Source organism: Triticum aestivum, chromosome 7D, assembly GCF_018294505.1.
Source record: "Triticum aestivum cultivar Chinese Spring chromosome 7D, IWGSC CS RefSeq v2.1, whole genome shotgun sequence".
Classification (NCBI taxonomy): domain Eukaryota; kingdom Viridiplantae; phylum Streptophyta; class Magnoliopsida; order Poales; family Poaceae; genus Triticum; species Triticum aestivum.
The window spans coordinates 188,718,644-188,735,002 of NC_057814.1; the positions used below are offsets into that span (position 1 = coordinate 188,718,644).

Sequence of the window (16,359 nt, forward strand, 5' to 3'; positions counted from 1 at the left end):
TATGTTGTTTCGCCTAGTGTACATAATGGTCATGAATCCAGTTTTGACTATACAACTGTGCTGCGGTCGACTGACTAGCCGCGAGCTAACAGTAGTTCACTGGTTCGATTCCCTGCCAGTCTAGCTTTCAGTTTTATTTCAGCCCTTTATCTGTGAGGTCCTATTTCTAAGAAAATAGTTTTAAAGGGGTTTTCCAAAAAATAGGCCGCACGCCCTGCCATTCAGTAGCTGACAGCGGGCCCCATGCCACGCCGGAATGCCTTGTCAGCATCGTGTGCGTATGCTGAAGAGATTTGAACTGTATTTGCACGCTCATGCCAAGTTATGGAACTAGTTCAATGTATTTTTTAAGTTTAGGCACTAAAGTGAACATCCGTGACAAGTTCAAGCAAGTGTATTTACCTCTAGATTTTTCATTTACTAAATTAATTTTAGCTTCCAGACAAGTATAGCCATATATAATTCACCATTGAAAGTAGCTATCTTCTGAACCGTTCAAACCACCAGCAATTGCTAACTAGAATCTCCCTAAAAATAAGGCCACCGACTAAACGGTGTGTTCAAAGTTAGCCAAGAGACTCGTTCATCTCCAACAACCTTGCCGCCCACTCATATCACATACATGCACGCACGTAGAGAGAGGCCTCGACATGCCGCCCACCACCAACTCTTCTTCAACCTCCGATCCCCCAGATTAGCTAGCCTGCTAACCCGGGCTATAAGACGCCCCCTCCATTCCCCCCTTCTTCCCCACGCAAGCATCAAGGGCACGAATAAGCAATCCCAGCTTTGCCAATAAGCCCTTGTTCTTCCTCATCTCCCTCTTTCGACTTTCTCAGGTCATGGAGATGAAGAAGATTGCCTGCGCCGTCCTCATCGCCGCATCGGCGACCGTTGCCCTCGCCGCCGATGGTCCGGCCCTTGCCCCGGCGGGAACCCTGGCGGGAGCCCCGGCGGCGGGAGCATCCGCAGCAACCGGCGCCTTCCCGGCCGTCGGCGCAGTGCTCGGCGCCTCCGTACTCTCCTTCTTTGCTTACTACATGCAGTAAGTAGGCGAAGGAAGATACGTGCACCTGGAGGAGGATGAAGAGGACAAATGCTGCTGGTGCTTCCTGTATTTCGTTAATTTGATGTGTGTTTTCGTTTTTGTGATACATGTACCTTTGATTTGGTTTGAAGCTGGATTACTTGACCATATGTTGATTGATCCATTTATTTCATTAATGGAAAATTTCACTCTTCATTCATTTGATTGCCTTTCTTACCGTCGTGAATTGACCTCTAACTTATACTATGTAAACGATGTGAGATTTTGGTTGTTCTACTGTATCACATTTTTTATCCTAAAACTTATAGGGGACATTTTATAATTAATAGAGCATAAAAGGAAGAAGAAAACATCTGCTTACAAGATCCTAACAAAAGAGAGAATGCTTTATTAATATAAGGCCATTACTTTTATTTCTCATAACATGAATCTACTAAGATATATTTCATGCCATCAGTTGATGCATCCTCTGATCATATAGCATGTGAATCACCCAACTCTTGGAACCGCAATCACCTTGGCGTTTGCATAGTCACCATTGGGCGTGGCAGCCACGAAGATCCTAACGCGATTGCAACAGTAGTCACCGGTAACAACGGCATCTTGGGGAACGTAAATGGCATCGGTGGAAGGTCTCTCTTTCTCAATCACATCTTTTGCCTCCTTGCCCTTCCTGCCCAACAACTCTGGCCAGATCAACTTGCCCGCTGTTGTGCATGCACAGCAACAATGGATTATTACAATGTGGTTTAACACCTTAACAAAAACAGTACGGTCATATCAGACTAAAAAAAATAAGCGATGGAATTATGCGAAAGTTGAAGCATGAACACAAGAACTCTTACGGCATTGGCCAGTGACAGGGGAGCTGCACGTCCTTTCAACATGGTATGACATGGTTGCTAAACTTTCTTCTGTTGTGTGGAAGAGACGGCGGGTACAATCGAGTATTTATATGCAAAACTAGTAATTAAGTGACTCGTTAATGCATTACAAATATTGTCTCATTCATCACAATACAGCCAGGCAATTTCCGTTGGCCAGACACACTTACTAAATCAAATTAAGAGATGTAAATATACATAATGGGTATAATGGTGTATTAAAATTACCGAGGATCGAGGTGACTAAAGATAGGCTAGTGCGAGCTGATTTAGTATTGAATTATAAAATTACTTGAAGCTCTTATTCATGAATTTGAAAATTAGTTATTTTTTAGTAGCATCAATTCTTGATTATTATTTAACACGTTTTATGTCCAGGATCTATTTGTTTATTCTTTTTTTTGTGTGTTTATTCTCTTGATTTGACTCGGTGCATTTGCATATCCTTTGGGCAATCATGGGTCTCGCGCTCGCAATGTATCATCATGGATTTGAAGCATAATCCGATGCAAGAGGAAGAGGGCAGGATTGAAAAAGTTTTGTAGCCGAGCTTCTCGAAAACTTTGGATGTGTTATAGGGATAAATGAAAATGAATACTAAGGTTTATGGTGCATTATCAACGTGATTTCCTTTTAGTCTCTTATTTACTTCAAAATTATCAATCAAGAGAAAAAATCACTCGCAAAAACGAAACAAAAAAGATCAAGTAAACAAATCCTAGCCACAAATCATTCAGATTTTTTCTCTTGAACTGACTTTAGTGTGTTTGCATACCCTTCCGTAGCGTGGCTCAAACTAGATCTTTGTGTCTGTTATGAGACTCTGGTACACAATGTCGGGCAGCGAGGACGATTAGAGCATTTACAGCCGGACTCCCCTATACGTCTGTGGGCGCATTCGGACACACATGCTGACACATCCGAACGGGCCCTCATATTTCATTTCCGGCATCCACATATCTCAAACCCGGACTCTCAAATCCATGCACGTCGATTATGAAAGCCAATGTCGCACGTAATAAACAAATGTTGGTACCGAGCATAGATAGTGTTTACATAAAATTTATTTTAAGTGCACAACTCAAGCATTAGCTCCTTGGTTTCCATTATGGGTCCACATGTGCTCCACAAGATTACCGAGTAGCTGAGTGTGCACCTGACGATCTCGAAGATTCTGATGCATCTGCAGAAAGTTCATAAGCTAAGGGGATTTCAACTTGTTCTCCAGATACCTCAAAATCATTGGTTTGGGCTACAACATCACCCTCACCCTCGACAAATCACATTATGCAGAATAACACAACATGTCATCAGCTATCACAAAGTTTCTGATTCCCACATCATTGCACCGCTCCGCACAATTTCCCAACGAGCTTGAAGCACACGAAATGCCCTTGCCACATCCTTCCTAGCCACTTCCTGCATTGTTGTAAAATGGCTCTGTTTATTACCATGTGGTTCGAATATGGTCTTCACAAATGCCGCCCACTACGGATAGATACCATTGACAGGATAGTATCTCATGTTGTAGTCTTGGCCGTTGACGGTGTAGTTGCACGATGGTGATTCTCCATTGCAAAGCCTCCTGGACATGGAAGATCGTTGAAGCATGTTGATGTCACTGTGAGAACCCGACATTCCAAAAAAAGCATGCCAAATCCATAAGTCATGTGATGCCACCGCTTCTAGTATGATGGTGGCCTCTTTGGTGTGACCTTGATACATTCCCCACAAATCTTTGTGGCGGTTCTTCCATTGCCAATGCATGCAATCAATTGATCCGAGCATTCCTGAAAACCCCCTTGCCTCTCCAATAGCCAACAAATTCTCTGTGTCTTGCGCATTTGGTTCCCTGAGATACTCAGGTCCAAACACCTCCACTATGGCGCGGACAAACTTGACAATAGTCTTCAAGCACGTGCTCTCCCCCATCCTGATCACCTCACCAACGGCATCTGCAACAGTACCAAGTGCAAGCATCCTCAAAGCAGCAGTGCACTTTTGCTTGGCAGAGAAACAGAGTTGTCCGCAACAATCCCTTGTGAGTCTAAAGTAGTCGTCGTGTGCCTCCACTCCCTCCATAATGCGCAAAAACAATGGTTTTCACATGCGAAAACGGCGACGAAACCATGGATCATCCTGGAAAGTAGGATTGGGAGCAAAGTAGTCCCTGTGCAGTAGCTTTGCTCCGGACACCCTATCTTGGTTGATCACTCTTCTCCCTTTGATTGAGCCCTTGAAGTTAAGAATATGCTCCACTTGCCGGTCCATTTCCTCTTGCATGCTCATGAGCATGATAATGTCCACTTCTTCGTTCAAATCCGAGGAATCGAAGAACTCATCTTGAATCATTTGATCAAGCTCCGTCGGTCCATACTCCTCGTCAGACGAAGCATCGGATCCATCGTTTTCCCTGATAAAATCACAAAAACTCCGATCGGACAATGCGTCGAATACATCAAGCACTGAACATCTGCCTGCCTGAACGTATGAGGCGGGTTTGAGGCGTCCAGTTGTAGATGCTCTTATGAGAGTAAGCATGAATCAACGGCCGGGATCGATGATAATCGATGGCGGGCATGGACCACCTCGCTTGATGATGTCAAAATCCATCGATTAGCACCATGGACTTGAAGGATACTCCGATGCGAGCAGAAGAAAGTAAAATCGAAGAGTATTGTAGCCTAGTTTCTTAAAACGTAGTGGCCAGCAAAATATATTGAAGATCATGACGCTCATTATCAAAATGATTTCCTTTTAGTTTCGCTCAAAATTTTCATTGCTTTATCAATTTCTAAATCGTGGTAACCTCTGTCAATTCTCCACTTGATTTTTGAGTAAACCAATGCAAAGTTCCGTTTGAGTAGGCCAATGCGAAAGGAGTTGCCACAAAAAGCACATGCCATTTTTTTTGTAAAACCAATAGATAATTAGTTAATACCAGCCAACTCCCTGTTAGATGATAGAGATAGAATACTGTTTAAGTTTGTCTTGCGATCTATCTCCTCGTCTGTAACTTCCTGTATTTGAACTCTGTAACCTGGAACGCATCCTAGCGGTAGTTCCTTTCGTGTACGCCACGGCTGGCTATCTCGCCTACATCAATATATACACGCGGCCACCCAAGGGTGGAGATACGCTTCCCAACCAAATCTTTCATGGTCATCAGAGCCTCTTCCTCCTAGATCGAATTTCATCTAGCTAGAGCGAAAGCCATGGCCGGAACTACCTCATCCGCCCTCGCCAGCACCTCGGGTTCCCTCACCACCGATTCATCTGCCTCCCTCTTCGCCCCATCATCAAGCACCACCCACGTTATGTCCATCGGACCATTACCGCAAGAGAAGCTAACCAGGAGCAACTTTCTCCTGTGGAAGGCCATCGTGTTGCCTCAGATCAAAGGCGCCCAGATGCAGCACTTCCTCGAACCGACGAGCCAAGCGCCGCCGGCCACTCTCACCGTCACTAAGGACGGGAATGAGGAACAAGTTGTCAATATGGCACGAGTCCTCTGGTCTGCTCAACAGCAGCAGCTTCAAGGGTACTTGATGGGATCCCTCTCCCGCGAGATCCTTGCCCAAGTCGTCACTCTCCAGACGCCGCACGAGGTGTGGGCTGCCATCCATGCCACGTTCGCAGCTCAATCCCAGGCTCAGGTGATCAACACCAGAATTGCTTTGCACAATCTTCAGAAGGGGAACACAGGTATGGCCGACTACATCGCCAAAGTGAAGTCTCTCACGGACGAGATCGCATGTTCAGGCGAAAGACCTCTCTCTAATGGTGAGATCACATCGCATATCCTTGCTGGACTCGACCTCGAGTACAACCCGGTTGTCTCTACCCTTGCTGCTCGGGTGGAGCCTGTCACCGTTCCAGAACTCTACAGCCAACTCCTCTCCTTCGATGCTCGAATCAATCTACTCCATGGTCTGAACCCTCGGCAGTCTTCTGCGAACTCTGTCTCTCGCGGGCGTGGAGCAGGAGGTCGCGGGTGTGGTCACCAGACGCACAGCCGCAGCAGCAGCAGTAGCGGGCGCGGGCGTGGTGCCTCTCAGTACGGGCGCCCAAGTGCAGGAGGCTCCAACTAGAACGGTGGAAGCGGGGGCGGCTACAACCAGTACGGCGGGGGTTCGTCCTCCAACAGCCGTGGGGGCCACAACCAGTACGGCGGGGGTTCCTCCTCCAACAGCCGTCGTCCCCGCTGCCAGTTATGTAAGAAGCCGGGTCATGAGGTGATGGAGTGCTGGAACAGGTTTGATGAGAACTACGTCCTCGACGAACGCCATGTAGCTGCAGCAATAAGGGAACGGGAAGAAGATGCAGGCACGGTCTGGTATGCTGATTCCGGCGCCACAGATCATGTTGCCAATGAACTTGAGAAGCTCGCTCTCCGCGAGAAGTACTTCGGGAGCGACCAAATTCACACCGCAAGCGGTGGAGATATGGGCATTCATCACATAGGTCAAGCTATTATTAATTCCCCTACTTGCAAACGTGATCTTCTTTTAAAAGATGTCCTACATGTTCCACAAGCCGATAAAAATCTTGCATCCATGTCTCGCCTAAGTTCCGATAACAATGTCTTTTTTGAAACTCATCCTAAATACTTTTTTATAAAGGATCGGGCAACGAGGGAGCTCATCCACCACGGTAGATGCATTGAAGGACTCTACCCCATCGCATCAAGAGCTTTTAGTCGTCTTCGTCATCGTCAAGTCTACTCCGTCGTCAAGCCCTCCTTGGCAAGATGGCATCAAAGATTAGGACATCCGTCATTGATCATAGTTAAGCAAGTAGTGAATAAAGGCAATCTTATGTTGTCCCATAGTCAAAGTGAAGAGTCTGTTTGTGATGCTTGTCAATGTGCCAAGAGTCATCAACTTCCTTATCCTAAGTCAACTAGTGTGTCTCATGCTCCTTTAGAGCTTATTTTTAGTGATGTATGGGGTCATACAAGAGATTCTTTTGGAAGAAAGAAATATTATGTTAGTTTTACCGATGACTTTAGTAAATTCACTTGGATATATTTGCTCAAGTACAAATCTGAAGTGTTTTATGTTTTTCAAGAGTTTCAAAAGCTTGTTGAAAGACAATTCGACAGAAAAATTCTCACAGTCCAAAGTGATTGGGGAGGGGAGTATGAGAAACTCAACTCTTTCTTTCGAGACATAGGCATAGAACATCATGTATCATGTCCTCATGCTCACCAACAAAATGGTTCGGCTGAACGCAAACATCGTCATATTGTTGAAGTAGGTCTCTCCCTTCTTGCTCATGCATCAATGCCACTTAAATATTGGGATGAAGCTTTCATTGCTGCCACCTATCTCATAAATCGTTTGCCTAGTAAAGTGATTGGTAACACCACTCCTTTAGAACGATTATTTCATCAAAAACCAGACTACAATTCTCTTAAAATCTTTGGGTGTGCCTGCTACCCCAATTTGCGTCCTTACAATCGTCACAAACTTGAGTTCCGTTCTACCCAGTGTGTCTTCATTGGTTATAGCAATCTTCAGGATATAAATGTCTTGAAATTTCAATTGGACGCACCTATATTTCTCGTGACGTTGTTTTTGATGAAACATTATTTCCCTTTGCAAAGCTTCACCCAAATGCAGGAGCTCTACTTTGCGCTGAAATATCTCTCCTTCATGATTCTCTGTCTAATCCAGATCACGGGGGTGAATTAACTAAGGCTGATCATGTGATTAGTTCAAAGGAAAAAGAAAATTTTGATTCTGTTGACATATGTGCAGCAACAGGGCATCATTTTATGTGTGAAGGTACGGGAAAAGAGACAACACGGGATCCAGAGCTGATTTGTCTAATCCCGATGCGTCCTGCAGCACGCGATCCCAGGAGGATCCTGGTGACAGGCGCAGCGCGTCAGCCCAGGAGCACAGCCACCGCGCGTCAGCCCAGACGGAGACAAGGGGCGACAGCGCCGGGCCTAGCAGCCCAGCCGATGCGCGCCTGCGCGGCTCGCCTCGCACCACGTGTGCGTGGGCCGGGAACCAGGAGACCAGCGCGGGGCCCAGCGCCAGTTCTCCGCTCCGCACGCCCGAGCGTGGATCGCTCGTCATCGAGCCGTTAGACGCAGTCCTGGCAGGATCCTTTGTGACAGAATCCGATCCAGCGGGATCTTTTGCGGCAGAAACATGTGTGACACCTGGATCCTCTATGGCGAGCCCTGCAGCTCTACCATGTGTACCAGAAGTTCCTCCTCGTATTACAAGGTCAAAAACCGGTGTGTTCAAACCAAAGGAATACAAGGACGACACAATCAGGTATGACAAGATCAAGCATGCGTTTCTAACCACTACTGGTGAACCTATTCATTTAAATGACGCTCTTGCTCATGAAGAATGGAAAAATGCTATGGATGTTGAATATCATGCACTCATGAAAAATAAAACCTGGCATCTAGTACCACCAGGAAGGAGTAAAAATACAATTGATTGCAAATGGGTTTATAAGATCAAGAGAAAGTAAGATGGGAGTATAGACAGGTACAAGGCTAGACTAGTTGCAAAAGGTTTTAAGCAAAGTCAGCTACTATCATGCTTGTGCTTTCAATTGCTGTTTCCAGAGGTTGGAGTCTACGACAGCTAGAGGTTCAGAACGTGTTTCTTCATGGTGTTCTAGAGGAAGAAGTGTTCATGCGGCAACCACCAGGTTATGAAAACAAAAGCACACCAGATTATGTCTGTAAGTTAGACAAAGCCTTATATGGATTAAAACAAGCACCAAGAGCATGGTACTCCAGGTTGAGTACACAGTTACAAAAGCTTGGGTTCACTCCATCCAAGGCAGATACCTCACTCTTTCTCTACAAAAAAGGCAACATTACTATATTTGTTCTCGTTTATGTCGATAATATAATTGTTGCCAGTTCTAGTCCAGATGCTACTACCTGCCTGCTGAAGGATCTAAAGTTGGAATTTGCCCTCAAAGACTTGGTTCGGATGCAACTGTTGGGGAACGTCGTAATTTCAAAAATTTCCTACGCACACACAGGATCATGGTGATGCATAGCAACGAGAGGGGAGAGTGTGTCCACGTACCCTCGTAGACCGAAAGCGGAAGCGTTAGCACAACGCGGTTGATGTAGTCGTACGTCTTCACGATCCGACCGATCCAAGTACCGAACGTATGGCACCTCCGAGTTCAGCACACGTTCAGCTCGATGACGTCCCGCGAACTCCGATCCAGCAGAGCTTCTAGGGAGAGTTCCGTCAGCACGACGGCGTGATGACGGTGATGATGTTGCTACCGACGCAGGGCTTCGCTAAGCACCGCTACCATATGATCGAGGTGGAATATGGTGGAGAGGGGCACCGCACACGGCTAAGAGATCAAGAGATCAATTGTTGTGTCTAGAGGTGCCCCCCTGCCCCCGTATATAAAGGACCAGGGGGAGGAGGCCGGCGGCCAGGAGAAGGGCGCGCCAGGTGGGGGAGTAGGACTCCCTCTTTTCCTAGTTGGAGTAGGAGGGGGAAAGGAAGGGAAGGAGAGAAGGGGAAGGAAAGGGGGCGCCGCCCCCCTCCTTGTCCAATTCGGACTAGAGGGGGAGGGGTGCGCGGCCAGCCCTAGCCGCCCCTCCTCTTCTCCACTAAGGCCCATCTTGGCCCATTAAACTCCCCGGGGGGTTCCGGTAACCCCCCCCCGTACTCCGGTATATGTTCGATACTCCCCGAAACCATTCCGTTGTCCGAACATAGTCGTCCAATATATCGATCTTTATGTCTCGACCATTTCGAGACACCTCATAATGTCCGTGATCACATCCGGGACTCCGAACTACCTTCGGTACATCAAAACACAAAAACTCATAATACAATCGTCACCGAAACTTTAAGCGTGCGGACCCTACGGGTTCGAGAACTATGTAGACATGACCGAGACATGTCTCCGGTCAATAACCAATAGCGGAACCTGGATGCTCATATTGGCTCCTACATATTCTACGAAGATCTTTATCGGTCAAACCGCATAACAACATACGTTGTTCCCTTTGTCATCGGTATGTTACTTGCCCGAGATTCGATCGTCGGTATCTCAATACCTAGTTCAATCTCATTACCGGCAAGTCTCTTTACTCGTTCCGTAATACATCATCCCGCAACTAACTCATTAGTTACAATGCTTGCAAGGCTTATAGTGATGTGCATTACCGAGTGGGCCCAGAGATACCTCTCCGACAATCGGAGTGACAAATCCTAATCTCGAAATACGCCAACCCAACAAGTACCTTCGGAGACACCTGTAGAGCACCTTTATAATCACCCAGTTACGTTGTGACGTTTGGTAGCACACAAAGTGTTCCTCCGGTAAACAGGAGTTGCATAATCTCATAGTCATAAGAACATGTATAAGTCATGAAGAAAGCAACATACTAAACGATCAAGTGCTAAGCTAACGGAATGGGTCAAGTCAATCACATCATTCTCCTAATGATGTGATCCCGTTAATCAAATGACAACTCATGTCTATGGCCCGGAAACATAACCATCTTTGATTAACGAGCTAGTCAAGTAGAGGCATACTAGTGACACTCTGTTTGTCTATGTATTCACACATGTATCATGTTTCCGGTTAATACAATTCTAGCATGAATAATAAACATTTATCATGATATAAGGAAATAAATAATAACTTTATTATTGCCTCTAGGGCATATTTCCTTTAGTCTCCCACTTGCACTAGAGTCAATAATCTAGATTACACAGTAATGATTCTAACACCCATGGAGTCTTGGTGTTGATCATGTTTTGCTCGTGAGAGAGGCTTAGTCAACGAGTCTGCAACATTCAGATCCGTATGTATCTTGCAAATCTCTATGTCTCCCACCTGGACTTGATCCCGGATGGAGTTGAAACGTCTCTTGATGTGCTTGGTTCTCTTCTGAAATCTGGATTCCTTTGCCAAGGCAATTGCACCAGTATTGTCACAAAAAAATTTCATTGGACCCGATGCACTAGGTATGACACCTAGATCGGATATGAACTCCTTCATCCAGACTCCTTCATTTGCTGCTTCCCAAGCAGCAATGTACTCCGCTTCACACGTAGATCCCGCCACGACGCTTTGTTAGAACTGCTCCAACTGACAGCTCCACCGTTTAATATAAACACGTATCCGGTTTGCAATTTAGAATCGTCCGGATGAGTGTCAAAGCTTGCATCAACGTAACCATTTACGATGAGCTCTTTGTCACCTCCATAAACGAGAAACATATCCTTAGTCGTTTTCAGGTATTTCAGGATGTTCTTGACCGCTGTCCAGTGATCCACTCCTGGATTACTTTGGTACCTCCCTGCTAAACTAATAGCAAGTCACACATCAGGTCTGGTACACAGCATTGCATACATGATAGATCCTATGGCTGAATCATAGGGAACATCTTTCATTTTCTCTCTATCTTCTGCAGTGGTCGGGCATTGAGTCTTACTCAATTTCACACCTTGTAACACAGGCAAGAACCCTTTCTTTGCTTGATCCATTTTGAACTTCTTCAAAACTTTGTCAAGGTATGTGCTTTGTGGAAGTCCAATTAAGCGTCTTGATCTATCTCTATAGATCTTGATGCCCAATATGTAAGCAGCTTCACCGAGGTCCTTCATTGAAAAACTCTTATTCAAGTATCCTTTTATGCTATCCAGAAATTCTATATCATTTCCAATCAACAATATGTCATCCACATATAAGATTAGAAATGCTACAGAGCTCCCACTCACTTTCTTGTAAATACAGGCTTCTCCAAAAGTCTGTATAAAACCATATGCTTTGATCACACTATCAAAGCGTTTATTCCAACTCCGAGAGGCTTGCACCAGTCCATAAATGGATTGCTGGAGCTTGCATACTTTGTTAGCACCCTTTGGATCGCTAAAACCTTCAGGTTGCATCATATACAACTCTTCTTCCAGAAATCCATTCAGGAATGCAGTCTTTACATCCATTTGCCAAATTTCATAATCATAAAATGCGGCAATTGCTAACATGATTCGGACGGACTTAAGCATCGCTACGGGTGAGAAGGTCTCATCGTAGTCAACTCCTTGAACTTGTCGAAAACCTTTCGCAACAAGTCGAGCTTTGTAGACAATAACATTACCGTCAGCGTCTGTCTTCTTCTTGAAGATCCATTTATTATCGATGGCTTGCCGATCATCGGGCAAGTCAACCAAAGTCCACACTTTGTTCTCATACATGGATCCCATCTCAGATTTCATGGCCTCAAGCCATTTTGCAGAATCTGGGCTCATCATCGCTTCCTCATAGTTCGTAGGTTTGTCATGGTCTAGTAACATGACCTCCAGAACAGGATTACCGTACCACTCTGGTGCGGATCTTACTCTGGTTGACCTACGAGGTTCGGTAGTAACTTGATATGAAGTTTCATGATCAATATCATTAGCTTCCTCACTAATTGGTGTAGATGTCACAGGAACCGGTTTCTGTGATGAACTACTTTCCAATAAGGGAGCAGGTACCGTTACCTCATCAAGTTCTACTTTCCTCCCACTCACTTCTTTCGAGAGAAACTCCTTCTCTAGAAAGGATCCAAATTTAGCAACAAAAGTCTTGCCTTCAGATCTGTGATAGAAGGTGTACCCAACAGTTTCCTTTGGGTATCCTATGAAGACACATTTCTCCGATTTGGGTTCAAGCTTATCAGGTTGAAGCTTTTTCACATAAGCATCGCAACCCCAAACTTTAAGAAACGACAACTTTGGTTTCTTGCCAAACCATAGTTCATAAGGCGTCATCTCAACGGATTTAGATGGTTCCCTATTTAATGTGAATGCAGCCGTCTCTAAAGCATAACCCCAAAATGATAGCGGTAAATCAGTAAGAGAAATCATAGATCGCACCATATCTAGTAAAGTGCGATTACGACGTTCGGACACACCATTATGTTGTGGTGTTCCGGGTGGCGTGAGTTGCGAAACTATTCCGCATTGTTTCAAATGAATACCAAACTCGTAACTCAAATATTCTCCTCCACGATCAGATCGTAGAAACTTTATTTTTTTTGTTATGATGATTTTCTACTTCACTATGAAATTCTTTGAACTTTTCAAATGTTTCAGACTTATGTTTCATTAAGTAGATATACCCATATCCGCTCAAATCATCTGTGAAGGTGAGAAAATAACGATACCCGCCGCGAGCCTCAACATTCATTGGACCACATACATCAGTATGTATGATTTCCAACAAATCTGTTGCTCGCTCCATAGTTCCGGAGAATGACGTTTTAGTCATCTTACCCATGAGGCATGGTTCACAAGTACCAAGTGATTCCAAAAGTCCATCGGAATGGAGTTTCTTCATGCGCTTTACACCAATATGACCTAAACGGCAGTGCCACAAATAAGTTGCACTATCATTATCAACTCTGCATCTTTTGGCTTCAATATTATGAATATGTGTATCACTATTATCGAGATTTACTATAAATAGACCACTCTTCAAGGGTGCATGACCATAAAAGATATTACTCATATAAATAGAACAACCATTATTCTCTGATTTAAATGAATAATCGTCTCGCATCAAACAAGATCCAGATATAATGTTCATGCTCAACGCTGGCACCAAATAACAATTATTTAGGTCTAAAACTAACCCCGAAGGTAGATGTAGAGGTAGCGTGCCGACCGCGATCACATCAACTTTGGAACCGTTTCCCACGCGCATCGTCACCTCGTCCTTAGCCAATCTTTGCTTAATCCGTAGCCCCTGTTTCGAGTTGCAAATATTAGCAACAGAACCAGTATCAAATACCCAGGTGCTACTGCGAGCATTAGTAAGGTACACATCAATAACATGTATATCACATATACCTGTGTTCACCTTGCCATCCTTCTTATCCGCCAAATACTTGGGGCAGTTCCGCTTCCAGTGACCAGTCTGCTTGCAGTAGAAGCACTTAGTCTCAGGCTTAGGTCCAGACTTGGGTTTCTTCTCTTGAGCAGCAACTTGTTTGCTGTTCTTCTTGAAGTTCCCCTTCTTCTTCCCTTTGCCCTTTTTTCTTGAAACTGCTGGTCTTGTTGACCATCAACACTTGATGCTCCTTCTTGATTTCTACCTCTGCAGCCTTTAGCATTGCGAAGAGCTCGAGAATTGTCTTATCCATCCCTTGCATATTATAGTTCATCATGAAGCTCTTGTAGCTTGGTGGCAGTGATTGAAGAATTCTGTCAATGACACTATCATCCAGAAGATTAACTCCCAGTTGAATCAAGTGATTGTTATACCCAGACATTCTGAGTATATGCTCACTGACAAAACTATTCTCCTCCATCTTGCAGCTGTAGAACTTATTGGAGACTTCATACCTCTCAATCCGGGCATTTGCTTGAAATATTAACTTCAACTCCTGGAACATCTCATATGCTCCATGACGTTCAAAACGTCGTTGAAGTCCCGGTTCTAAGTCATAAAGCATGGCACACTGAACTATCGAGTAGTCATCAGCTTTGCTCTGCCAGACGTTCATAACATCTGGTGTTGCTCCTGCAGCAGGTTTGGCACCTAGCGGTGCTTCCAGGACGTAATTCTTCTGTGCAGCAATGATGATAATCCTCAAGTTACGGACCTAGTCCGTGTAATTGCTACCATCATCTTTCAACTTTGCTTTCTCAAGGAACGCATTAAAATTCAATGGAACAACAGCATGGGCCATCTATCTACAACAACATAGACATTCAAAATACTATCAGGTACTAAGTTCATGATAAATTAAAGTTCAGTTAATCAAATTATTAAAGAACTCCAACTTAGATAGACATCCCTCTAATCCTCTCAGTGATCACGTGATCCATATCAACTAAACCATGTCCGATCATCACGTGAGATGGAGTAGTTTCAATGGTGAACATCACTATGTTGATCATATCTACTATATGATTCACGCTCGACCTTTCGGTCTCAGTGTTCCGAGGCCATATCTGCATATGCTAGGATCGTCAAGTTTAACCTGAGTATTCCGCGTGTGCAACTGTTTTGCACCCGTTGTATTTGAACGTAGAGCTTATCACAGCCGATCATCACATGGTGTCTCAGCACGAAGAACTTTCGCAACGGTGCATACTCAGGGAGAACACTTATACCTTAAAATTTAGTGAGAGATCATCTTATAATGTTACCGTCGATCTAAGCAAAATAAGATGCATAAAAGATAAGCATCACATGCAATCAATATAAGTGATATGATATGGCCATCATCATCTTGTGCTTGTGATCTCCATCTCCGAAGCAACGTCATGATCACCATCGTCACTGGCGCGACACCTTGATCTCCATCGTAGCATCGTTGTTGTCTCGCCAACTATTGCTTCTACGACTATCGCTACCGCTTAGTGATAAAGTAAAGCAATTACAGGGCGATTGCATTGCATACAATAAAGCGACAACCGTATGGCTCCTGCCAGTTGCCGATAACTCGGTTACAAAACATGATCATCTCATACAATAAAATTTAGCATCATGCCTTGACCATATCACATCACAACATGCCCTGCAAAAACAAGTTAGACGTCCTCTACTTTGTTGTTGCAAGTTTTACGTGGCTGCTACGGGCTGAGCAAGAACCGTTCTTACCTACGCATCAAAACCACAATGATAGTTCGTCAAGTTAGTGATGTTTTAACATTCTCAAGGACCAGGCGTAGCCACACTCGGTTCAACTAAAGTTGGAGAAACTGACACCCACCAGCCACCTATGTGCAAAGCACGTCGGTAGAACCAGTCTCGCGTAAGCGTACGCGTAATGTCGGTCCGGGCCGCTTCATCCAACAATACCGCCGAACCAAAGTATGACATGCTGGTAAGCAGTATGACTTGTATCGCTCACAACTCACTTGTGTTCTACTCATGCATATAACATCTACGCATAAAACCTGGCTCGAATGTCACTGTTGGGGAACGTAGTAATTTCAAAAATTTCCTACGCACACACAGGATCATGGTGATGCATAGCAACGAGAGGGGAGAGTGTTGGGGATCGTAGCAGAATTTTAAAATTTTCTACGCATCACCAAGATCCATCTATGGAGTATACTAACAACGAGGGGAAAGGAGTGCATCTACATACCCTTGTAGATCGCGAGCGGAAGCGTTCAAGTGAACGAGGTTGATGGAGTCGTACTCGCCGTGATCCAAATCACCGATGACCGAGTGCCGAACGGACGGCACCTGCGCGTTCAACACACGTACGGAGCAGCGACGTCTCCTCCTTTTTGATCCAGCAAGGGGGAAGGAGAGGTTGATGGAGATCCAGCAGCACGACGGCGTGGTGGTGGAAGTAGCGGGGATCCCGGCAGGGCTTCGCCAAGCGCAAGCGGGAGAGAGAGGTGTCACGGGAGGGAGAGGGAGGCGCCAGGGGCTAGGGTACAGCAGCCCTCCCTCCCC

General features: G+C 45.1%; 1 protein-coding gene and 1 long non-coding RNA gene across 2 annotated transcripts; one reads left to right on the forward strand and one right to left on the reverse strand.

The window, feature by feature from the left end:
* The first annotated feature begins 673 nt into the window (after window positions 1-673).
* Window positions 674-1,247, forward strand: LOC123168384 (arabinogalactan protein 23). Its single transcript, XM_044586253.1, has one exon. It carries the CDS (start codon window positions 843-845, stop codon window positions 1,047-1,049), a length of 207 nt encoding a protein of 68 aa, XP_044442188.1. The 5' UTR covers window positions 674-842; the 3' UTR covers window positions 1,050-1,247.
* Window positions 1,248-1,416: 169 nt separating this feature from the next.
* On the reverse strand, window positions 1,417-1,996 carry LOC123165049 (uncharacterized). The gene is made up of 2 exons (XR_006482745.1): window positions 1,894-1,996; window positions 1,417-1,755 (listed from the first exon to the last, which is right to left on the reverse strand). It is a non-coding gene; the product is annotated as an uncharacterized lncRNA (long non-coding RNA).
* Between the last annotated feature and the right edge of the window lie 14,363 nt (window positions 1,997-16,359).

Excerpts from the sequence above, each read along its gene's own strand:
- LOC123168384 (XM_044586253.1), top strand. The coding sequence starts at position 843 with ATGGAGATGAAGAAGATTGCCTGCGCCGTCCTCATCGCCGCATCGGCG.